The 25,990-nt window shown below is 40.8% G+C and overlaps 1 protein-coding gene across 2 annotated transcripts in view; it reads left to right on the forward strand.

Moving 5' to 3' along the window:
* The window catches only part of RNASET2 (ribonuclease T2), a 58,845-nt gene that overhangs the window by 6,014 nt on the left and 26,841 nt on the right, over positions 1-25,990 (forward strand). The window contains exons 2-6 of one of the 2 annotated variants that reach the window (XM_074990254.1): positions 4,476-4,588; positions 14,906-15,010; positions 17,458-17,524; positions 22,678-22,733; positions 25,431-25,488. In XM_074990254.1, coding sequence (XP_074846355.1) covers positions 4,560-4,588; positions 14,906-15,010; positions 17,458-17,524; positions 22,678-22,733; positions 25,431-25,488 — 315 coding nt within the window. In that variant the 5' untranslated portion in view covers positions 4,476-4,559. Of the gene's footprint in view, positions 1-4,475; positions 4,589-9,095; positions 9,169-14,905; positions 15,011-17,457; positions 17,525-22,677; positions 22,734-25,430; positions 25,489-25,990 lie in introns of those variants that run through there. The other variant, XM_074990255.1, reaches the window with a different exon arrangement.

Consider the following 25,990-nt stretch of genomic DNA (forward strand, 5'->3'; position numbering starts at 1 on the left):
AGCAAGGTGCAGGTTCTAGACAGTAGGTGCTTATCACAGGTGGCTCCCAGCCTGCAGCGCAGCGGGTCACTGTGATGGGGTATATCAGTACCATGCTGGCACACCAGGGGTTAACCCCTCTCTGCTAGCAGAAGATGACACGCCTCCCCCCGGCCCTTTGCTTGGCACCTACCAGTTGGAACCAGAATATAAAAGATCTAAGAGGAGCTCCATCTGGGCTGGCTGCTGGAGGAGAATAGCTCCAGCAGGTGGACTGTTTGAACTCCAAGGTTTGGAAGCCAGTCTAGAGAGACCAAGTCCCAGATACACAGACAGGGAATATTGCAGCAGGGGCAGAGACCACCAGAGCATGAACACTAAGGACTTCATAGATTCAGGTAGGAAGAGGCCCGGGGAAACACAGTGGACAAATGGTGTTAAAACCAGCTAAAGGCTCAGTGTGTTGAAGCTGGATCCCCGCCAAGCTGGTGGCAAATGAACCCGGGACCGACAGAACCCTGGGTTAGAACTCAAAGGAAAGGGAGTTCCCAGGTTCATTTACATTTTGTTGCAATGTCTACAACAACAGTTCTATTTCAGGACTGTCCACAGCCCCAGCTGTTAGACTGACGCAGATCAGAAGGTGAAAACAAAAATGGGAAAATATGTTCTGTGAGCACATGTCAGCTGCCCACATGGACAGGGCATGGTTAAATGCATGGAGGAGAACCACGCTGTACGAGAAAAGGGTGGATTAGGAGGAGAGGAGAGCACTCACAGAGTGTGAAGTCCAGCCCCAGGATGAAACATTGAAGCTCATGGTGTACCAAAGAGGTCCTGAGCTGCACAGAGCACCACTGCAGCCTGTGCTGAACCACATGCCCTCCTCACCATGTTCTGTACCCTCCCTAACCTTAACATCCCAGAATACGTGGGGCTGGGGGGGAAATAAGGGCAGCCTTCCATTTAACCACCAGGGATGTTTCTCAGAGCAGAAGGCTGAGATGATTCCCACCTGTGATTGCAAAATGCCTCTTGCCCTTGCTTACCCCCTCCAAAGCCCCTGTCATAAACTCCTTTACTGCTAACTTCATTTTGTTCCCTTCAGAAATACACATACTCTCTGAAATCCCCACTTTATTGCTTTATTGCACAAGGGGAAGGAGCGGGAATTTAAAGTGTTTACAGGCCAGCACACATCATACAGGGAATAAGTACCTCCTTGACAGGAACAGACATGACCATCATGTCTTCCATTCATTCAGAAAGCTGTTTTTAAAGCCTCCCTGATTAGCTGTGCTCCACTTATTGTCTTGGTGTCTTATTGCTCATAATTTAGTGGCCACGTGATTTGCCTCATCTCCCTAGCCAGGCATAACATTTTCTCCCTTGCTCTCACATAAGTTATGGAGCTCACAGCAAGTTGCCTCCAAAAAGGGAATCTTGCTTTCACTGAGGTCTATCTGAGTCAGGGGACTCCGGAACTTGGCCTTTAAATGGCCAAATGCACATGCTGCTACCATTCTGCACTTTTTCAGTCTGTAATTGAGCTGTTTCTTACTGCTGGTCCAGGCTGCCTCTGCATGGCCTCATGAGCCAAGCGGGCAAGCGGTAAGCTGGATCTTCCAGGATCATTATTGGCATCTGCACATCTCCTATGGTACTTTTCTGACTTTCTGCAGCTTTCTGAATGGACCAGAGTTCCTAATGATGCACGTCCTGCACCTCTCCTGACCATCTCATGTTGAAGTTGGTGAATTGACCTTGTGATCCACCAATTCCTGCAATACCAGGGAGAAACACACCTTGTGGTTTACGTACTTTGTGGCGAGGTGATCTTGTGCAGTCCATCTATTGCCTGGTCACAGTTAGGGAATCCCACTGTGGCAAAACCATCCACTATGTCCTGCACATTTCCGAGAGTCACTGTCCTTCATAGCAGAAGTGTGTTGATTGTCTTGGCTACCTGCATCACAGTAGCTCCCACTACAGATTTGCCCACTTGAATGCCCACTGACCGGTAGCTGTCTAGTGTTACAATTTTCCACAGAGCTGTTGCTACTCATTTCTGGACTATCAGAACAGGTCTCATTCTGGTATTGCTATGCTTCAGGGTTGGGGAAAGCAATTTTCAAAGTTACATGCAAGTGGCCCTATGCATGCAGAAATTTTGTAGCCACTGCTGATTGTCTCTTACCTGCATATCAAAGGTTCCATAGGTCTGAGCGTGTTGCATGGCACCAAACTGGTGTTCCACTGTGTACAGAGTATCGAGTCCAGACAGCATCTCCCATTCCTCCATCCCAGTGTTTCACATACATGTATGTCTGTGTCCCCCTCAGTCTTCATCACTTTGAAGGCAGCTTAGGCTCTGGACATACCACAGCACAATGTGTGAGGGGCTCATAATACTTGCCACAACAGTATGAAGTTGTATGGGTTCCTTGCTAGCCTTGCAATGGCATCTGTATGGATATCCAGTGAAAAAAGGGGGTAAAAACTGTATGCCGTTGCTTTCCAAGGGGAAGGGGTGGAGATACATGTACTATTGGAGGCTGATGAGATGTACCCAGAACCACCCATGGCTCTGTGTTGTCCCAGCAGACACTAGGAGCTTAACCCAGAATGCAAGGGAGCAGCAGGAAAGCTGCTCATCCTAATGGGGATACACTGAACTGACTTCTTGTGCCAGTGTAGACATATACCTTTGACTTTACAAAATCAGGTGCTAAAAAATTGACCTTAATAAATTTGACCTAATCTAGTGTAGAAATACTCAAATATTACATAAGTGCTAAATAATTTTTATTCAGGAGTCATACAAACCAAGGAGTAAAAATCCTGCACATTGTTAATGCAGCTGTGGAAGTGCAAGGGTTAAAAATCAAAGTACGACAGCATTTCTTACTAAATAACATCCTCTGAAAAGCATAGCGTGTTTAAAGACAAGAGTAGCAATGAACAATTTTAAATGAGCAAGAGCCTTTCATTTCAGGCAGCAAATGAAAAGCTCTCAATGCTAATCTGAGATTACAGCAGTTATTACAGGGAATTGTCTTCCTGGTTTGTCAGATATGCTTGTTTATAAGATCGCTTACCATTCATAAAAGATGGACAAACTTCATTTCAGAAATGATTATTCAAGCAAGCTTAATCTTCTATCTAGCTTTTTATTTTGTAAGGTGGCTTCTACCACAGAAGCTGACATTATTAAGAACTGAATAGTTTCCTGTCTGAAAACATCATGGTTGCAGTACATAGAAAATACAGTGAAACTAGTCCATATTTTTCTTTACAGAACTCTGCATTTGCATCTGACATCATGATTGATTTAATTGCTGTTATTGACTTGTACACATAGTTATACATATTAAATCTAAAGTTTAGAAAATAGTAGTTCAAAAGAAGTCTTTGAGGTTCTCTTCCTCCTTTTCCCAGCCTCACCAAACAGGGTAGCTGATGGAATTGGTATACCCCTGGGAAATATGCCTTGATAGGGCCTTGGTGGTAAAGGGCAGGGCTGAAAGCAGCCAGCTCTCAGAGATGACTACAGTGCACTGTGACCCTACAGCCAACCCTTAGCACCACCTGGAGTTCCTGCTGCTGGGAGCCCTGAACCGTTTTGAATCTCCTGGGCCTGAGGTAGTTTCCCCACTTGCGCTTCCCCCTACACCTTTATCGGCTGGCCTGTCACCAAAGAGAGAGCAGTTTACTGAAATAGTTTGGAGAAAACCTATTGAATTAAATTTCATACCTTTGGGGTCCACTGTATTTAAATTTAATTATTATTTGTAGGATTGTATGGGACATTTTTCTAGGAGGCCAACAAATCTAAACCTTGGGGAAATGTTAGGAATTTCAAATAGGTTTGTGACAATATTTATGAAGTTAGTTTTCTAAGAGGTACTTTGGCAGCCCTTGGGAAGCTTCCCTAGGGAGAAAACCCCATTGTCTACTGAAACTCCAGAAGAAAGATCTATGAACTATATAAAGGAAGTACAAAACTTTTCATAAGCATGCTAGTTCTGTTATGAACCTTTGACTCTAGAAGAGACCCCCTTCTGCAGTTTGAAGGAGTTGGAGCAATTACGGGTGAGCTTATTAGCAGGCACGCTGGTTATTTTATTGCTTTTAATATGCTTTCTCTGTAATGCCTTTACCCTAAATAAATGTAAGCTTGTTTGAAAAGAGTTGTGTGGTAGGTTAGTTGTAGGTATTTATTAGTCTCTGAAGAGAAAGCAAGCAGATCTGGTTAGGCAGTCTGTCTTTTGCTTGAAATAAAACAGTGAAGGCAGAAAACTGTTCAAAAAGCTTGGGAATGGGTGCCTGTACTCAACTCTCGTGAGGAAACACAAGTGCAGTTGCCCTGAATTGTGGCAAACTGCACCATCCATTACTATTTTAGTGGGGAAATAGCTTTAGTTTGTTTTTCTTAAAGTGAACTAAGTGCCAATTTCAGAGCCTGGAGATTAATACTGTAATTTTCCTTGGAGCAGGTATAGCAAGAACAGGAGAAGAAAAATCTTGCAACCCCCACCATCAATGCAGTACAACCCACTTCATATCACCAGTGTGCCTTAATGGTGACTTGGAGCATTCTTCATGTCCGGTCAGTCCTACTGGAATAGTTGACAAAATAAATAAGTTCTTCGGGGTGGAGCATGATTTTTTTTTCTTTCATGTGGATACTTGGTGATGCCAGAAGAGGTGCTTACAGGGCTCCAAAGACTTCTGTTCTTATTGCTGTTAAACTTTTTTTGAAATTTCCCATACTGACCATTGGAAAGAGCAGACTAATTATATAGGCTACTGGTTGTGTCCAGCATGACAATTCCTGTGTTCCTGTGCAAGGGGGAGGAGAAGACTACATTTGCCTCCTGTCCACTGCCATGGTACAATGCATAAATGGGATCATGACATCACCAGAAAATCTCACCTGGTCAACGAGAACGTCACCTTGCACAAGAGCCTAATAGGAAGTTTACTAAAAAGAATCTTCCCACAGTTTTGTGGTTACAATAACAGGATATTTGAAATGTGGCCCCAATTTATTTATAGTTATATAATAATCACGCTTAATACTAAGGATGCATGTATCAAAGGGGAAACACAAAACTGTTGGCTGGATTTTTTTCTGATTTATTACATCAGATGGAAAACTCCTCACCAAAGTGATGATTGAGAACATTTTGTGGTTCATTCCACTGGGTTCTTTCCTGATAGTTTGTCAGCACACGAATGTGATCTTTTGCAACCTCTCTCATGACATTGTAGAAAGCAAAAATGCAGCTCCCCCCTCAGATAAACACGTACCTCATCACTCAGTTGTTCCTCTACTGTGCTTACTGTACTTTCTAGCACAATATTTGCAGTTGAATACTGTGCATAATCAATAAAATCATTTTATTTGGAAAGCACCCCTGCTGCTTCACCAAAAGGCTTACTGTATTTCATGAAATATTCATAGTCTAGTCAAAGTACTAAACAATGATTACAATATAGGAGTCACCAATTGAAATTAATGAGTAGCAGATTTAAAACTGGCAAAGATACATTGAACAGCATCAGGAGAGATGTGCGGCTGTAAAGTCATTTGGTTAGGAAACTAAATGAAGCATGAGGCAGGATTCAGATTCCTTCTTAGCAAAAGAGCTAGAGGAGCATTGTTAGGATACAAATCGATGAGTGTAAGGATGGTGGTAGCAAGATTCGAATCAAAACCATTCAACATCTCAGTTGTTCAGGTGTATGCACCCACGTCAGAGAGCATGGAGGAAGAGATCAAGCTATTCTATAAAGACTTGACAAAGATGCTGGAAGAGATACTGAAGAGAAATGTGTTGATCATTGGAGACTGGCACACGAAGGTCGGAACTGAAAACAAAGGTTGAGAGAGAGTCAGGGGAAGGTTTGTATTTGGAGAAAGAAACAAACAAGGCAAGAAACTACTAGCGTTTGCTATGGAGCACTCAGTGGTGATCTGCAACCTGAGATTCCAACAAAAAGACAGTAGGAAGTGGACATGGCAATCAAATGATGGGAAGTCCAAGAACATGATAGATATGATCTTGATAAGAAGAAGATGGGAAACATCAGTACAGCAGTGCCAAAATTTCTAAGGAGAAGATATAGACTCAGACCACAGTCTAGTAATTACAAACATCAAGATGAAACTCAAGAGAAAGTATAAGACAAAGTTTAAAAAAAGAAGAGATGGCAAGGCTAGGTGATGAAGAAAAAGGGAATGCTTACAGAGCAGCACTCAAAGAGAAGATTAGGAATGCAGGCCCTGAGAGAGACCTCGATAAGAGAGTCGGAGTGATAACTACAGTGATAGAAGAGGCAATTGAGCAGACTGTTGTGGAAGAAGAGAAGATCAATAAGAAATGGCTTATGCAAGAGACGCTGAAGTTAGTCCAAGAGAAGAGAGCATTGAAGATCAGAAGGGATGTTTCTGAGTGGGCTGAACAGCAATATAGAGTGAAATACAACAAAGTAAAGAAAGCAGCTAGAAGAGATAAGGCAAAATGATTAGTGGAGCAGTGTGAAGATATAGCAAAGTATTACAGCAAGTGTAAGACTAGGGAGCTGTATAAGATGATCAGAAATTTTAATAGGAAGTGGCAGCCAAAGTGGATGGTGATCAAAGATGAGAACAATGAGGTGCTCATGAACAAGGAGAAGGTTGTGCAGTGATGGATGAGATATTGCACCAATCTGTGGAAAGCACAGTTGGACCTGAGTGTCTCAGAGGAGCTGATCAAAGAACTGAAAGAGATGTCTCTGCCGAGCATCAAGAGTGAGACTGATATTTCGAAGGAGGACGTGGAAAAAGCAATGAAACAACTAAAGAACAACAAGAGCCCTGGAAATGGTAAGATCATGGGAGAGATGATCAAATACAGTGGAGAAAGTATGATTCAGAAAATACACTTACTATGTAATATAGCATGGAAAGAAGGGAAGGCACCTAAGGAACAGACAAGATCCATGCTAGTGACAATACACAAGAAAGGAAGTGCTTTGGAATGCAAGAATTACAGAACAAGTGCCCTAACATGTCATCTAGGCAACGTGCTGATGATGATACTGAATGACAGTCTGAGATCACAGATAGAACATCCAGCAGATGAGCAAGCAAGATTCAGGAAAGACAGAAGTACAATGCAGCAGATATTGTCACTAAGACTGATAGTAGAGAAAGCTCGACAAAAGAACAAGAACATCTGCAATTGCTATGTTGATTTTCAGAAGATCTTTGACAATATAGATCAGAAAGTGACTTGGGTGGTGTTGGAATCATATGGAGTGGATAGTGGATACAGTTGATGAAGGATATCAATGACAATGCTGAGGCAGCACTGAGAAGATGTGGAGTGATGGGAAGTTGGTTTAGAACAAGTTGAGATATGAGACAAGGAGATCCGATATCACTGAGTAACTTCATCAGACACCTAGAGAGGTTGATGAAGAAGATGAAGGAAGAGATGTAACGAATAGTCATGCATGGGTTGAGAATCAACAACATGAGGTTTGCGGATGATATAGTTATCATTGAATAAGATGAAGAGAAGTTAGTGAGAATGGTGCAGGTGCTAAACGAGGAAGGGAAGTGGTATGGGCTGATTATGAACATTGATAAAACAGAAACAATGGTATTTGGAGATAAGGAAATAGGAAGGAAGATCAGTGTAGATGGTCTCGAACTGGAGAACGTAGGGAAGTTCATGTATCTGGGAAGCACCATAACATGATCTCGACTTGTGAGATGGAAATAGTGACTACAATAGTGAAAACAAGGGCGAGTTGGAAGGCAATGGATAAGATCTGGAAAAGCAAAATGATTAGCTTAGGAACAAAGCTGAGTGTCTTGAAAATGTGTGTGTTCAGCAGCATGTTGTATGGATGTGAGACTGGGTGATAATGAAAGATTCGAAGAGAAGGATATTGGCATTCGAAAGCAGTTGTTATAGAAACGTGTTGAGAATAGGATGGATGCAGAAGATCACCAATGAGGTATTATATAGGAAGATACAGCCGAAAGAGAACGTACTGCATAAAGTTGTACAATGGAAGTTACAGCTATTTGGCATACCTGCAAAATGAATGATGAACGAAAATCAAGACCATGGTATTCAGCATACTGAACAGTTTGAATAGGAGAGGCAGACCCTACAGAGAATGCATAAATATAGTAGATTGGTGCAGAGATAATCTACAGAAACTAAGCCACTCTGCACTGGGCAGGGAAAGATGGAAGGAAATAGAGAGGGAGACATCGGACACCAACTGGCTCTGAGCCCATGGTTGTTAACGATGATGAGAAGATTTAAAACTAACAAAAGGAAGTTTTTCTTCACTCAGGGCATAGTAGGCCTGTGGAGCTCCTTGCCTGAGGAGGTTGTGAAAACTAAGACTTTAACAGGATTCAAAAAAGAACTAGATAAATACATGGAGGTTAGGTCCACAGATGGCTATTATCCAGGATAGGTAGGAATGGTGTCCTTAGCTTCTGTTTATCAGAGTGGAAATGGATGACAGGAGAGGAATTGCTTTGGTGATTACCTGTTCTCTTCACTCCCCTGGGGTATCTGGCATCAGTCTCTGATGGAAGACAGGATACTGGGCCAGATGGACCTTTGGTCTGACCCAGTGTGGCCATTCTTCTGTTCTAAAACACCTCAAATACTAGAAGAAGACACAAGCTATACTACAAAAAACCGGGTCTATGCAGGTAAGGGGGTGTTTTACATTAAAAAGAGAAGTAGTAGACCAAAAACAGGAGCAAGCTACAACCATCCTTGAGATCACATCCCTATATTAAGGTCATTTACTGACCTCAATGGTGAAACCCTAAAAGGGGCTCCAGGGGAAAGCTGGGCAAATCAGGGCAATCATGTCCTGCGTCTTTAGAAGACGCGTCCTTGAGATTTGGCGAGGAAGAGACCCTCAGTAACCGGTGCGAAGGTAGTTTCAAGAGGAGTGGATTTGGTTAGGCCTTTCAGTGTTTAACCTTCTGCGCCCCTTTACACTTTATTTTCCTGCTTTAGTTCGTGACTTATACACAGGGGCGGGGTTTAACGCGGGCGGCTCAGAGTTGTTGCCGGAAGTGGCTGTCGGTGCTGGAGCAGTGGGCTTGCTGCTGCTTCAACGAGACGCTATCGCCGGCTCTGCATTAGCCAAGGCCAGGTGAGGGGTGTGTGTGCTGCGTGTCTGGGTTCGTGGGAGGGTTGTGGCACGTCTCTGGGTGGCGGATGGAAAGGAGCTGAGGCTGGATCTCTAGCGCCCGCTTTTCTTGCGAGCTACGCAGGTAAAGCAGCACTGGTCAATGTCACCCCACCGCTGCCCAAATCACAACTTTATTGCTACAACTAGTCCCGCAACCGATACAAGAACGTGAAAGAAACCTGTGCTCCCATGGCATCTGCCACAGCTGGCCGCAGTGTAGTGAGCGGCTGCCTAGCTTATGGCCTGGGATCCGATCGAGGGTGTTAGCTGGCTAGTATTGAGCCTGATCTGATTTGATAGTCTGTTGTTGCTCAGCATGATGCAAAGTTTGCCATCCCTTTCCTTACTCCTGGGATTATGCAGGTTTTAATGTGCCCCACAGAATTTCACTTACAAAATATCTCCTGTAACTCAGAGGGATCTTTCAAGAACAGATGTGATCTCTGTCCTTAAACTTGTTAAAACAAAAAAGCAGTCAGATAACACTTTAAAGACTAACAAAATAATTTATTAGGTGATGGCTTTGGTGGGACGGACCCACTTCTTCAGTTGATCTGAAGTATGGGCCTGTTCCATAAAAGCTCATCACTTAGTAAATTATTTTGTTAGTCTTTAAAGTGCCACATGACCGCTTTTTTGTTTTGATAGGATACAGACTAACAGGCCTATCTCTCTGTCACTAAAACTTGTTAGTTTCTAAAACCTGTAGAGGGATTATGTTCTTCTGAGTGCTATGATAGCAGCTAACACAGAGCAAGACAACACTCTCTGGATACTATTGCAAATATTAAGTATCCCTGAAGGTCATCAGATCCAGACTTGAGGGGGAGAGGAGGAAGAGAGAGAGAAGTGGGGAATCAGAGCTAAGGACCCTTAAGTATCTTGCCCTAAGAGTCTTCCTATCTGAAACAGGAATTCACATGCAATTGTATATGATGATTGCAGTCACTTCAAAGATGATAATCTCTGTGACCAAGACCTTGCAAACAGTTATACATGATATTAACTGTGGCTTTACATATAGCCACCCATTAGATTTAAAAGGATAATTCAGATTCATAAAATTGGGTATATCGTTCTTGTTTTGCAGTATTGGGGTGACAGGTAGTTAGGTCTTAAACCATAAAGTGCTTTTGTAGGTCAACACCTGCACCCTAGGCACCCTGTGAAAACATATGAGAGGGCAGGACAAAGCAAGAAAGCACCAATATTATATGCTGTCTTCCAGAAGTATTGTATTATCCATTTCTTTCTTTCATCTTGATGTAAAGTTTTATTTGTGATTGTTTGAGGGGGTATATTTCTGAAAATCCTTGGTAAAATAGGGCAGTAGAAAATACCTTTCATTTTCCATTGCTCTTCTGTCACATTATATTCACTGTCTAAGCTGTTTGCACCTCATGGTTCTACATATTCTGTAATTTCAGTGTTATTTGGTAAGATCTTTATGCAACTGTTGTGTCCACAATATGAACACCTCACAAATACCAGTGAATTAAACCCTGAGACACTTCTGGATGTATGGAGCATCATTATCCCTAGCCGAGAAAGTGGAGGAATGGACGAGGCCAAGTTTCTACTGGAAGTGAATGGTACAACTGGGAACAGAAAGGAGATAGTTGCATTGTCAGACTTGTGCCCTAACCATAAAACCATCCTTCCCCCTTTTCAGGTAGATTGTATGGGGCAATAGTCTATTGGCCAATTGTGTGTTTTACTTAAGTGCAGTTTGCTAGTGAGCAGGTTCTAGTTGAGGCCCTGTAAACAGTCTGGCCCTTTGTAGTGATCTGTTCTGCCCAATGAGCTGTATATTTTTTCTAGTTATTTAAGTGCTGGTCAGACTTCTAAAGAGCTGTTTGCTCCACTGTTGTGGAAATTTAATGCCGTGGAAGCCAAAGAGTATTGCTATATTGCAATTTAATGTGTGTTGATCTGGTTCTTACAAGAAGCCCTACTGTTTTGCATTAGAGGAAGTGTGTGCTATCTTGTTTAAAATGGCCCTTAAAGCTTTGTATTCATTTTTGGATGTTCATACGTAAAGGTGACTGCCATGGTTTTCCCCTGCGGCCATTATTGGAGGAGTTTGTCTTCATGTGTAATGCTTTGAGAAAAGTTAAAACACACACAACTAGTTCATTAAATCACTTAATCAGCTATCTTTACTAGGTTTCTCAGCATTCTGTGGATCAGCATCCCTTATCTGAAGTACCAACTGGAAGCATATTGTAAATTTGAGTTCTATAAACCAACCTGTCTTTTTAAAGGAAATAAGAGATCACAGAAGGCAGACTAAAAGTGGTTAAATGATGGTGTTTACAACATTAAAATTGAACTCAACATAAGTTGCGCTTTTCAAGAAAAAAATACAGTGGATCAATTCACAATTTTAACATAATCTTGTTTCAAAGGCTGACTGTCCTACTTCAAGATTAGTCTGGGCAGGTGATTTAAGATGGCAACAGGGAACTATGGATTCTTAAATATAGATTTTTATTTCAGATTAATTTTATCTGCCAATGGAGTTATGTGACTTCTCATATCTGTCATTACAACTAAACAATTTAAGCAGAATTAAAAAAATTATACAAGCTGCTTAGTTAACAAAAACATATTTCAGTTAAAATAATCTTATCCAGGGAACAGTCATAGGCGAGCTTTTCACTAGTGCACATACAAGTTTATTAAGTGTTAAACCCCAATATAATATGCAGGTAATTATTTCTCTGGAATTTCACCAACATGTGCCTTAGTTTAAACAAAGGTTGTAATAGTGGTGTAAAATCTTCACCTTGTAAGTTAATTCAAAGCTTTTTTCTTTTTTAATAAGTTGTCAATTCTATTGATCACAAAATTTGTATGATTTTTAGACTGAACTTTCAGAAACACTCTGGTAGTCGTGACTGGTGTCTGCAGGAGGTGGTGGGGTAGAAGGGAAACCACCTGAGGGACAGTCAGGGGCCATGTGGGGGCACCCCATTTAGCAATTACAATTTTGGCAGTGGAATAGGGAGTGGGACACCTCCCAAGCGCTTCCACAAGTCACCTGTGCACTCCGGGTTTGTCATAGTGAAATTTTGCTGTTGGAGAAGCACAGCTTTCTGTTGCGAATAGTACTAGACTTAATGTAATGATGTTCTCCAATATTAATGTTTTCGACTGAGTTAATGATTGAGTACAATTTCTATGTAATGTAATTAATGTGTTAATGAGTGCATTATAACTTTTAGTCATTCAGAGGGTTTTAACTCAGGTTTATGCTTTCTGAGAAGCACTTAGGCTAGCTACAACCAAGTCAATAGTGGGTAAGCTGTATTTTGTGCATTTTTAGAGTTATTTTGCCTTTCTTTGTTTTGTTCGAACTGCAGTGAAGCTTGGTTTTCTAGCTCAACTTCTCAGTTGCGTTTTTTCAGACATTGCAGTGTTTCACTGAAGGGATTATTCCAGTTATGGTCTTACTCTTTTTCTGCTAATAGAGTGCTCATCACAGGTTGGATTTTAATCGATACAAAGCAAGGGTATAGTCTTGAAAGCCAGAGAGATAGTCAAGGTTTTGGCTTGGAGATGCGGACCAGCAGGTTGAACAAAACGGCACCTTTTACTTTCTGCTGGGCAATGCTGCCTGGTTTTCATCCCTTCTCATCATCCATTGAAAGAGTAGCCTCTTTTATGGCTCCTTGCAACTTTAACTAGAATCTCCAGTTTAATAATTCAAACCACCTTGTGTCATACCAGTTTGTGTAATAGAAATTCGATAGTAGGAGGGAAAGTACATGGAAGTAATTAGGTCATTATGTTTTGTTCCCAATTTCTTTTTGTAATGATTCTGACTGTGCTCCTGTCCACGGAGACTAACTTCTCTTGTATTACATTTTCTTCCTCTGAGTGGATATATTAATCACTGATCGGAGTGGGATGACTGAAATCAGGAAATAAAATTTTAGTCTCTTACCAGCACTCCTATGTATTACAGCGCCAGTGGGAAAATTACATCAAAATTATCTTATTTTCTCAATTCAAAGTTTTGATTTGAAACTTCTATAGTAAAGTTGAAATCTTGGAGGGGAATGACTAGCCAGAGGGTCATACTCTTTTTCCCGGAAACATGTTCTCTAGCTCCAAACTTTCAGGACCAGATTGTGCCTGCCAATATGGAGACTTAATTTTAAAACGATTTTTCACTTGCAATTAATTGTCCCCACAACGTTGTACTTAAAATTCATTGAAATCCTTTCCTTCTGGTGCATAACTGGTGCAAAAGCAAAAGCCTACTTTAGAAATCAGACCTCCTCTACCTCTTTGATCCTGTATGAATAGCATGTGGAACTTTTTCAGATCTAGTTATCTTAGGTTAACTCTGTCCCTCTCCTTGACTGAGACTCCCTCTTTAAATCCTCCTCTGAACGCCCCCCCCCCCCCCAACTCATGCATCTGACGAAGCGGGTCTTTGCCCATGAAAGCTTATGCTCCAAAATATCTGTTCGTCTATAAGGTGCCACAGGACTTTTTGTTGATTTTGAAGATACAGATTAACTCAGCTACCTGTCTGATACTTATCTTGGGTGTTACTTTTAACAGATTCAGATAGATGTGAGTTCCGAATTGGTGGTCCCCCTTTTATTAAACATACTTGCCGTGTCTACACTAGCCCAAAACTTCAAAATGGCTGTGCAAATGGCCCTTTCGAAGATTACTAATGAAGCGCTGAAATACATATTCAGCGTCTCATTAGCATGCAGGCAGCCACAGCACTTCGAAATTGCTGCGGCTCACTGCCACACGGATCGTCCAGACGGGGCTCCTTTTCAGAAGGACCCTGCCAACTTTGAAATCCCCTTATCAGATTCCTGCTGATAGGAATAAGGGGATTTCAAAGTTGGCAGGGTCCTTTAGATAAGGAGCCCAGTCTGGATGAGCCACGTGGCAGCGAACCGCTGCAAATTCGAAGTGCCGTGGCTGCCTGCATGCTAATGAGGTGCTGAATATGTATTTCAGTGCTTCATTAGTAATCCTCTAAATAGCCGTTTGCATAGTCATTTTGAAGTTTTGGGCTAGTGTAGACGTAGCCACTGGGTGAAATGCCATACTGTGTAAGCAGACCTCACAAAGGTTATAAACCACTTAACTCCCACTTACACTTTCATGATAAGGTATAACTTAGGTAGAACATATGCGGGAGGCCTAAGTGAGTAGTTCACTGATTACAAATAAATAATACTTTAGTCCCACTGAGCTTCTGTGAAGATTCAGTTTGGATGGGCTTAAGAGAATATCAGTGTTAAGTTTGAGATTTCCTAAATTAATCACTTTGTGCACTTGAACTCAACACAAGTATAAGTTTGTGCTACGTAAAGCATATTTACATATAAAAATCATGATTCATCTCTCAATATATGTCAGAGGCCAGCTCTCCAGTGATACAATGTGCTATGCAAGTAAATCACAAAGCAGCAGTTTCAGCCCTGATTCTAGTGAAGTATGAAATTTAACACTTTAGACAGAGAAATTTATGCACAGCTTTTAAAAATACAGCATATTCCATGTGTTAAAAATAAGTTTTGTTTTAAATTTCACATAATGTTAATGTCTGTTATCATTGTAGTGTTTGCAGTCTTGGTAGTATTAAATTCTTATTTCTAACTCCTAAAACCCAGTAAGCAACTCTCTGATAATTTTTACAGATTTCTTTTTCTCTCGACAGATATACAGTAAACAAAATGAAGCTGGCTGTTGTGCATTATTTAATTCCGGCGTGTTTTTTTCTGGCTTTCTATTGTGGATATACATCATGTAAATTTCTGGAAAGGTAAGTTATCAGTTAGTAAGATATTAAAAACTTTTCCTAGTTTATTTATTTATTTAAAGAAGAAGTTGACTTACAGATTATGATTGCATTTTTATTAATGTGACATTTTTGTTCCATCTTGTGCAGTTATTGGTGTACTATATCTTTGTCTCTGTATAGATAGTACAATGATATGATTTGAATAAAGTTATTTTTTATGCCTAAGAAGAATTGAGGTTCACATTTATTAGTATGTCAAGGGAGGAAACTTGTTGCACTTTACAAACATTAGAATTTTGCTTCATGATTAATCCAATATTTGTTTTAGGCACTGCCTATGAATAGTAAGTGGAAAACCTGCTCAAGTTTCTGTTAATTTAGTTTTCCACAGTGGTCATGCTTAAAAACTGGGCAGGTTCATTAGCTAAGTGAAGAGTCCTGTGCTAGGATTGATGATGGATATTCTTTAAAAGTTATCCAGTCATTTCAGTTAATAAGGGTCCTAGGGGCTTCTGCCTCAGTAGCTAAGAGTATGCCTACGCTTAAAATGCTACAGCAATATAGCATTACACCATGCAGCACTTCAGTGTAGATCAGGACGGGCAATAAGTGGCTCTCAGGCCTGACACAGCTTGCTGGAGTTAACCCCTTGCAGGCCACCAAACACTTTAGTTACCTGAATGTCCATAGATACAGCTACTGCAGCTCTCATTGGCTTCACTGGGCTGTGTGCCGCCAGAAGACCTCTGGAAAGCAATGGTTATTGAGAATGTATTGTGCTATTAATCCCCAGTCCATTGCAAGGTTCCTCATATTCTGAAAGACACTTTCAGATTCGTGACATTTTTTCTGAGTCAGAGATTGGTAGCTCTTCACGCTGAGAGCCTTGTAGGTGACATACCAATTTACTTGTCTACAGGGTTAGGTGGCAGGTGAAAGGGGCTGGGGCATGATGCCTCATTCTGGGCTTTAAGCATCTAACTCTCTTTGTGTGTCTGGGCCTAAGTTAGTAAAGTTTTTGAGTGTGTATATGGATGCGAAACCTTAGTTTTGGAATGCCTGTTATAGTACAGAAACATCTGCAATTTCCAGTCCAGAAAAAGAGAGTGTTTTTTTTTTTCGAGGCGGGGGAGGGTTGGGGGGTGTCTGTTACTTTGAACTGGTAAAGCAGAAGGAAATCTTGAAACTATTGCAAAATATGAGAAGCTACAACAATAACTTCGTAATACAAGGCCAGTTAGGGATCTCAGTAAGAGAAATGTTGATGATTGTTATTGTGGCTATGCTTGATTTGTTCCATGACTGTTCAGTATAATTAATTAAAAACCGCACATAAATTTGACTGACTTTTGTTGGCTACATTTTAACTGTTAGTAGTGGAAAATCACAGATGGGTAGATTCAGAATTGAGAGTAACTTCTTGCCAACCTAAAGCCATAAATATATGGTCCTAATTTCCCCATTTTGGGAAAATTAACCTTCTCAAATAATTGTTTTCTTTCTTTATTCTCTTCCTCATTTGTTTTAACAAAAGGCATTTGACAAATTAGCTGTTCACAAGAGGTTAACAACAATTTACATAGTTTTTCTGGTCACTCTGCTGGATTGTGTAGATTGAGGTTTCTGTAAGGTTTTCTCCAATGCTTTATTTAATAACTACAGTTATACATGACCATCTTTTTACCTGGTATTCCACCTCCAATCTCTTTTCTCCACTCTTTTTTGTACCCTGATCCCAATATAAATTGTTAGCCTAGGAATGTTGCTTTCACTGGCTTCAAGCTCTGGTGTTCTTTCTCAAAATGGATTTGCTGTGTAAGTACGTTACCCTTGCATTCATGTCATTTTCTGTAATTCCTGCGTGCTCATCATAATTGTTTTAAAAGAACAGGTACAGTTTCAAGAATGCTGTGTGCACTGTTTTCAAATAAAACAGCCATGAGGAAAAATTAGGAGATTCTTGGAATCCTCTACATGCAGAGGGTCTGGAACAATTTTTATAGTGGGAGCGCTGAGATGCATTCAGTCAAACTGTAAACTCGGAATATAACTGAAACCACTTCAGTCGCAGGGGTGCAGCAGGCCCTCCAGCACATACATCTTCATGTGCTCTTATCATAACAAGATAAAGCGTCCAAATAAGTCCTCTTCTAGATATAATATAAAAGTATTACTGTTCTGTCTATATTAAGAAATAAAAAATCTGTAGGGAGCCAAGCTGCCATCAGTGGAATTGCTTTAGCAATGGTCAAAATATTAATAACAATTAAAATCCACCTATTTCTTCATGCACCGCTTTGTATAGCAAGTCCCTAGCCATTGTTTGGGATCCTTAGGCACAGCAGCAATAAAAAGAATAAATAATAATCGATTTTAAAATGTGTGTTGCACACTTTACCAATGTCTCATTAGTTGGAGGTGTGTTTGCTTTTTTCTTGAGAAAAATAAACTTCTTGCCTCTTTTCTAGTGAGCATCATCCTCACACTTGGAAAAAGCTGTTCCTTGTTCATCACTGGCCTGTGACCGTATGCAAGGTGAACTTTGTTTTAAATACATAGTTGCAAATGGAACTGTGTATATCATGCATTATCTGTCTGAAAATAGAGTGAACCTAGTATTTTAGCAAAATCCCTGATAAACTTACTTATATTTTAATATTTTTGCTTCTCTGAGTATTGGTTTATATCTGTTGTTTGTCACGTCTTTCAGTGGCTTGGAGCAACACCAAAGAACAACATGTGGCTAGTGCCATATCCGTAACAGTCTATAAAACGTAGCATATAAGCCTAAATAATAATAAATCCAATGTCCCCTCACAGTTTTAGGCTCATACAGTTATATGACCCTAACTCAGTGTTGTGGGAAGTAACTCACAAAAATGGTTTCATAGACAGTGGACTTTTATAAGACTGTCAACCAATTTGATTAATTGATTAAGCTTTGCAATATTGGCTTCATTGTCTTATTGTTGTCATTAAACTGAAACATGTCCATATATATCACTGACGTGTCCTGGGGAATCCTGGCAGGAATCCTAGAACGCAGAGTTTTCAGATATGTTTGGAAAGTGCTTAGCAAATACATGTGCTGCCCATAAGTCCCGGCAACATTAAATTCTGGTAAGTGATTTTTTTTTTAATTTTAAGCTAGGTAGGAGACAACAGAGGTCTGCTTTTTGCTCCTGACTTAATTTGAAATTTAAATTTTGGAGAGTTCTTAATCAGATTGGCTGAGGTAGGACCATATGATTTTGTGATTTAATAAAGACAAGCCTCAGCTAGGATGTTACTGCTACGTGTCTGGAACAGCAAGAACGCATTTTTGGAAGAGACATGTTTACCTCATTAGCATTCAGGGAGGCACACTTTCTTGTTTAATGAGTGTTTTCAGCCCTGTTTCAGGAATCGAATTAAGGAGAAAAGCAAGAAAAGTAAAATAAATAGAGTGTAACACTCATTCGAGGGGAGTAGGAATTCCGCTCTGCCACAGTATTCTCAAACCTTGTTGCTCCAAGATCCCTTCTGATAGCAAAAATAATTATATAACCCCAGCAGAGGGGATTGCAGCCTGAACCAAAGCTTGATCCTCACCATCCTGGGTGTGGTGGCCAAAGCTGAAGCTGCAGCAGGGAGCCTATGATCTGAGCCCCATCACTCCGGGCTGAAGCCCTTGAGCTTTGGGAACCCCTGCTCTACAATACTCTAAATAGGGTGGTGGCAATAGTGAAGAACTTAGCCAGTTTTTCAGACATAATAACTGATTTTAGGTGTCCAGCTTGGGGCATATTAGATCTGATTTTCAGTGCTGTGGAGTGCACACAGCTCACACAGCTCACACTGACTTCAGTTGGATTTGTGGTGATCTGCAAAAAAATCTGAAACTCTGTCCTCAATTCCAGCCTTGCAAATTATTGATTAGAGGAATGAGATATACAAACTTAACAAAGTAAAATATTTTCCAACTGCGCCTCCACCTTGGCTTCTGTTTTTAGTCATATAGCTCTGCTGTGAGCTGAAAAGTTATATTAACCCTGAAAAGTAACAGAGAGGTAGCCATGTTAGTCTGTGTTCTGACAAAACAAACCAGCAGTCATGTAGCACTTTAAACACTAACCTGAAAAGTTACATTAACCCTGAGAGCTGAAATGGAGAAATTGCAACCAGGATAACTGAAGACTTGGCAAGCTATAAAAATGGCTACAAGTGCATCTAGTAGACTAGAGAAACTTGGAAAGAATATAATTATTAGGTGACTTTGTACCATTTCACAACCTTGAATGTTAACAAGAACCTTAACTTCAGTCCCACCTCCTATGCCTTCAAAATGACTAGTACATTGCTCTGACCTTAAAAAAATGGCTGGATTCAGGAGATTGCAACACAGATTGTTTCACTCATGTCTGTAAAGTGCTTCTGATGACTGAATAGTCTATGCGATTGCTTGTTGTTATTATTACTAGGTTATATTTCCTGAAGGTGTAGAGTGAGTGAGTGGGCCTTTCTGCATTAGTCAGCTGCTTTGCTTACATGAAGAGCTGTTGCCAGAAGGTAAAACTCTTGTTTGATGTACAGACATTGTATCTTTATTGCTACCTGCTGTGGTTGTTTGCATGAATTAGGGGTTCTCAGCCTTTCTCTTTAAGGCATCCCCTCAACATACTACAAAAACCTTGTCCCACTTTTGCAACTAATAGTTTTCTGCATGTAAAACCCAGGGCTGACGTTAGGGGGTAGCAAGCATGAAATTGCCTGTGGCTTCATGCTGTGGGGGCCTCTTACAAAGCTAATCTGGTCAGGCTTCAACCCCAGGTGGTGGGAGTTGAAACACCAGCTTAATCCCAGCATGGCAGGGCTTTGTCTTTCAGCCCTAGGCTTCTGCAGATGTCATGACAGCTCTGCTTTTTGGACCCCCTAAAACTTTCTTGCAGCCCCTCCCTGGGGCCCCAAACCCCTGGTTGAGAACCACTGCCATAAATAAGCCCCTTATCTAGTAGCTACAGAAGCCATCCTCTAGTTTCCATTTTCACTGCTGCTTTGGTGTTCATCTCAATAAATGTATTTTTGTTAGGGCAACCATAACTCTGTCCCAAACCCAGAACAGGGAGATATGCGGGAAGAGATGGCTCCTCCAAGCCCTGGAGACCTGGGAAGGAGGTGGCAGCCACTGGCCCTTCCCAAGCCCTAGGGAAGTGGCAGCTGCCCATGCTCCCCCTGCTTCCTTGAGGCCCAGGGAAGTGGGTGGGGGAGGATGGCCCAAATATGGGACAATTCGTCCTTTTTTAAAAAAGAAATCAGGATGCCTTTTTGGCATCCCAAACATGGGATCATCCCGCCTAATATGGGAGAGATGGTCACCCTAAGGTTTGTAGACTCTCTGGAAATGAAGCACATTAACATTAAAACTAGATGTATTATCATAAGTGCTTGTATGGCCCCTATTGCCATGGTTTCTGAGCATCTCATAGTTTCCATCCTCACAGCACCTTGTGAAGTGCAGTAACACTATTATTTGCTGTTTACAGGAAGAAAGCTAATCCATAGAGAAACTAAATGGATACCCCAAGATCCCAGGGAACATATGTGGCAGAACTAGAAATGAACCAAGGTTTCCCAACTCCCAAGATAGAGCCCTACCCAACAGACCTTCCTTTCACTATGAAAAGTAATAGATGGCCCTTCTGGTGGTTTACATCTGCATTCTGTTGGAAAGAATGCTTATCGTACCAAATTGGCTCTGTGCTGTACAGTCTGATTGCCAGACAATTCTCAGATGTTCAAAACCAGACTGTTCCTATTCTTCTATACTCACCGTAGGTGTAAGACCGTGCTCAAGGGAAGATGTAACTTGCTGGACTGTTTTTAGTTGTCTGTTTCTGGTTTAGCTGTCTGAAGTGTTCTGTCTTGACAAAGCCTGTGTCCTTTGAGGAGCAATGGTGTTGATCTTTGCCATGTTTTTGTCTAATTTCCCTTCTGGAATAAAAGGGACTCTGACATTGGGTTTATAATTGCTGTCTGGCCAGTGGACCATGTAAGTGGCAAGATCAGAGAGGAAGGCAAATGGCACTCGTGGAAAGAAAAAGTGAAAAATTAAGCATGTTGCTTTATGATGGCATGGTACTGTAGCAGCCTAGTCAATTAGTGAGGTTACAGGTCTTATTCTGTCCTTTTCCAGTGTCAGAGCTGTCCTGAAAAAGTACATTACACTAATTAAAGCAGGAAGTAACATGCAAGGATTAAAAGAAAAACTAGTGGGGAGGTTTTTTGTTTTGTTTTTGTTTGCTTTCAATCTTTACATTAAACTGTTTGGTTTGTTTGGTGGGTACTAGGCAGAATAACTGAGTCCAATGGACTGAGCATCAAGTTTACTGACTGATCAGGAGCAAACCTACACTAAAAACATTTATGCATCAAGCATTCCCTCTCCTTGTATGATCAAGGGCTTTGCTTCCCTTTGCTAGGGTGGGAGGGGGAGGGAGGAACAGCATCCAGGCTATCATTGTAATAGGTGTTAGTTATACAAATAGTTCAAGTAGAATCAGTGGTATCAGTGTGAGGGTTTGCAAGACTGGGCCCACATATTACATTTACTGGACTCCTGGGAAATTCTTGTATCTAGTGTTCTGCTCTCTCTTTAGCAGTTAATGTTTTGCATATGTAATTATTTGGGCTATGAATGCTGTGTGGTTCTCTCCCTTACTTGTTTTATGTAGTATACACTGAATATCTGCCTTGGTTATGCAGCCAATAGCATGCTCCAGCTACAGCAATGTATATTGACGTGGTTTTCTTTATATTAGCAATAGAATTATTCATGGCCATTTACTGAACTGTTGCTGGAGTCAGGACCAGAGAACATTTTTGTGCCTCCATGGAAGGCTCAGCAAGCTAATCAGTAAAACCCTGCATGGATACAAAATTTGGATTGGCATCTGCAGAAATGAGCAGCAGATATCTGCATTGACATCACAGCTGCAGATACCTGTGGCTATAAAGCAAATATCCACAGATTTGCAGGTCTCTACTAATCAGTTGAATAGAAGAAAAAAAAAAGTTACAGTGAGTGGTGTGCTCCAGAAAGTTGGTCTCTAGGGCAACCAGCCTGCTTGCCTACTCCGAAAACTGGCCCTGGTTGCCTTTCACTAACACACCATTAATGAAAACAAAAAACAGTCAAGTAGCACTTTAAAGATTAACAAAATAATTTATTAGGTGAGCTTTTGTGGGCCATACCCACTTCTTCAGACCCAGTGGGTCTGTCCCATGAAAGCTCACCTACTCACCTAATAAATTATTTTGTTAATCTTTATGGTGCTACTTGACTACTTTTTTGTTTTGATGGTATATAGACTAGCACGGCTTTCTCTCTGTTACTGTACACAATTAGTGGCTTCTCACAGCATTTAAAATCTTTTTGTTTTGGGAACATGAACTCAGTGAAAGGATTTGTTGATGTTTTAAATACAAAACTACTGGGAATTGCATACTAGGTCCTCATTAGATGAAAATAAGATTTAGCACCATTTAAATGAGTTGAGCTATGTGGATTTACATTAACAGGGGATCTTTCATGTATTTGTGCTAGTCACTCAGCATGTTTGTGGTAAGTTTAATGTTTTTAACCGAAAATGGATTAGTTGGTCTTTGACTAAAGAATATATTGAACAAATATGAATTTTTACATTCTCCAGATGAATGAGAATGACTGCAAAGATCCTCCAAAATACTGGACAATTCACGGACTATGGTAAGAATGTAAAACATATCCTTTTAATTTCAAATGGATAAGAATGCCTTGTTGGTCTAAATTTAGTGCTGGTGTAAGTGGATACAAGTTCACTGAATTCAAGTAAGGGCCTGATTCTCCTCCTATTTACACCAGTTTAAATCAGAAATATCTTCATTAGAGATAATGCTATTAAATGAGTGTGAGGGAAAGGAGAGTCAAGCTCTCAGACTGGGGGTGTGTGTCAATGGATCTTGAAGCAGCATTGAATCAGATCTATATCCTTGTAAAAGGGCACAGTTGTGCTTCTGTGCTATAGGATTTTAAGTCTAAAAGAGCTGGGCCAAATCCTGGCACCATAGAATCCAGTGGCAAAGCTCCCATTGACTTCAGAACAAGGTTTCACTACTGGTGTGTAATTGTGATCCAAAGCCTGGGACGCCAGTGTGGGTTCTGAGTTCATCTCTGGCACTGACTCCTGCAGTAGCTTTGTGTGAGTAACACCATGCTGTTATTTATTTATTTAGCGTGTGTGTGTGATCTGCAGAATGGGGATGATGATATTTAGGTGTTACAAGGATTAGCTCTTTGGTTCTAGACAGCTCTTTGAAGAAAAAATGTTTATAATGTGTGTTGTAAGGATTAATACTCAGACTTACAGAGAAAATATTGACCCAATCGACTATAAACAGCTCCAAATTGGGCAGCGTCAATAATCCATTAAAAATATCACCAGCCTTGATACATGTAACTTTGCTAAAATTTCTTATCTGTTTTATTTTTGGTTTCACTGCAAATTTGCCCAGAAGTATACATGTTAAAATCCTAATTACAGTATTTTTTTTCTTTTACTTGTTTGGTCTTACACATTTATGCAGACATTTTCAGTAGCATTATTCACAAAGATTTAATAGTTTGATATACAACTTCTAATTTTGTTAATAGGGTCATATCAATTTAAGAGATGTTTTCCTCTTTCCATTCTACCTATGGAATGGAAATTATTACAAATTTTGAAGTGTGTTTCTAAGCTACAAATGACTTTGTAAACATGACATGGAAGATTTTTTTCCTTCTCCTATAATAAAAGTCCCATGGATCCAGTTAAGCCCTCAGTGACACTTCTGCATTCCCATCACGTTGTCTTCAAATTACACTCTTGTTGGTGCCTAAGCAACCAGTTACCATGAAAAGGATCTACATAGATGTGTTTGACCTGATCATAGTACATAATACTGGTGATGATACATCCAAAAGAGACATCTGTTCATCTTCTCTGCTTAGTTCTGATGACCCTTTAGAGCTCAAAATAATATATACCCTTGAACACACAGAGGGAACGGAGCTGAGGAGGGAGAAGTTATGTTTTCCATAAGTGGTTTTCAGAGCAGAATCCCATTTATCTTTGTCTTTATGAGTTCAGGTCAGTCCTCTAACTTAACCAGGATATTTGGTGGTTTTGCAGGTGAATGCTCCACTGATCTGCTCTGTCTTATGAACGTGAAGTGTATTGAAATATAATAACCCTACTCTAGTCAAAGACCAAAGTTGTAAAGTTCAGTGTGCTGCTTATAGATGATCTCACATGCTGGATGATCATGTGCCTGCACATAAATCAAATAGGAGCATAAGCTCTTTGCAAAGTTGCTAATGTAAAGGGGAACATAGCTTCCTCTTTTTTTGACTTCAGAGTTCTTGTTAGTGTCTCGTGACTGAATATGGCATCATGAATCGAAACATGTTACAAAAAACACATAGAAACTCTAGAAAGGCATGTCTGCCTCAAAGGAAACAACTGACTGGAATCTCTGTGAACAGTAGAAATTAAAAAAGATTGAGAGTTTTCATGAAGGAGAAGCAGTAACTGGAAAAAACTTGCAATGGATTGGTATTTTTTATGCTCTATAAAACTGTCAGCAGCGTTACCACTAGTCTCCAAGGCCGTGTCTACACGAGGCCCAAACTTCGAAATGGCCACGCAAATGGCCATTTCGAAGTTTACTAATGAAGCGCTGAAATGCATATTCAGCGCTTCATTAGCACGCGGGCGGCCGCGGCACTTCGAAATTGACGCGCCTCGCCGCCGCGCGTCTCGTCCCGACGGGGCTCCTTTTCGAAAGGACCCCGCCTACTTCGAAGTCCCCTTATTCCATGGGAATATTCCATGGGAATAAGGGGACTTCGAAGTAGGCGGGGTCCTTTCGAAAAGGAGCCCCGTCGGGACGAGACGCGCGGCGGCGAGGCGCGTCAATTTCGAAGTGCCGCGGCCGCCCGCGTGCTAATGAAGCGCTGAATATGCATTTCAGCGCTTCATTAGTAAACTTCGAAATGGCCATTTGCGTGGCCATTTCGAAGTTTGGGCCTCGTGTAGACGTAGCCCACGTCAGCTGAAATGTGTATGGGTCTGGGGCATCATAAGTAGAGGGACATAGAGGTGGCATCAACTTAATTGAAAAGGGCCAAGCAAAGCTTTCTATACCACTTAGTCACTTTATGCGTAGCTGAAGTGCTGTGAAGGGTATGACAGGGTTCTCTGCACTTAGAACAGTTCAGTCACAATCAGCATGTGTTGGTTAACATGATGTGGAGATTGTCCTTTTAAACTTAAATTTCAAAAGCTGTAATCTTGTAACTTTGAAATGTAGCCCTGTGACAGAGTTTTTCCATGTGGCACCTATGAGTGGACATTCTGTTTCCATTTGGATATTTTTTCCCTAGGCCTGATAAAGTAGAAGAATGTAATAGAACATGGCACTTCAATGTGAATGAGATCAAGGTAATTTAATTTATTGAAATTCAAATGTTAACTGTGTGGGATGAACACAATTAACTTTTCCCATATATAAATAACTTCATGCTTCATAGCATGTCACTTTTGATTTAATTTGTGATATGAAATGAATATGCTTTTAGAAAATCCTATTCCAATGTTAATTAAGTGTTTATGCCCTTATTCATCGTCGGCTGTGTGCGTGTAGTTAATAGCCCTCTAATTGCCATTGGTTTTTATACATGCATTGCTTGAGTAATTCCCTAGTCTCTTCTAGTAGGAACTACTAGAACACTGGGTCTGGGCCTCCCATGAGAAGAAAAAAAATCTGGAGAGGAGAGTACAACAAATGTGATGCTTGCCATTCCTATGCCACTAGAGGGCTCAGAGGTCAAGGTGCCTGGAATTGCATTTCCCACATACCCTCCAGTACAGATGGAACCTCAGTAATCCAACACGCTCTTGTCCAACAACATCTGTGGCCTAGCTTCATTTTGGCTATGTGGAT

This window comes from Carettochelys insculpta, chromosome 3 (assembly GCF_033958435.1).
Source record: "Carettochelys insculpta isolate YL-2023 chromosome 3, ASM3395843v1, whole genome shotgun sequence".
NCBI lineage: Eukaryota > Metazoa > Chordata > Testudines > Carettochelyidae > Carettochelys > Carettochelys insculpta.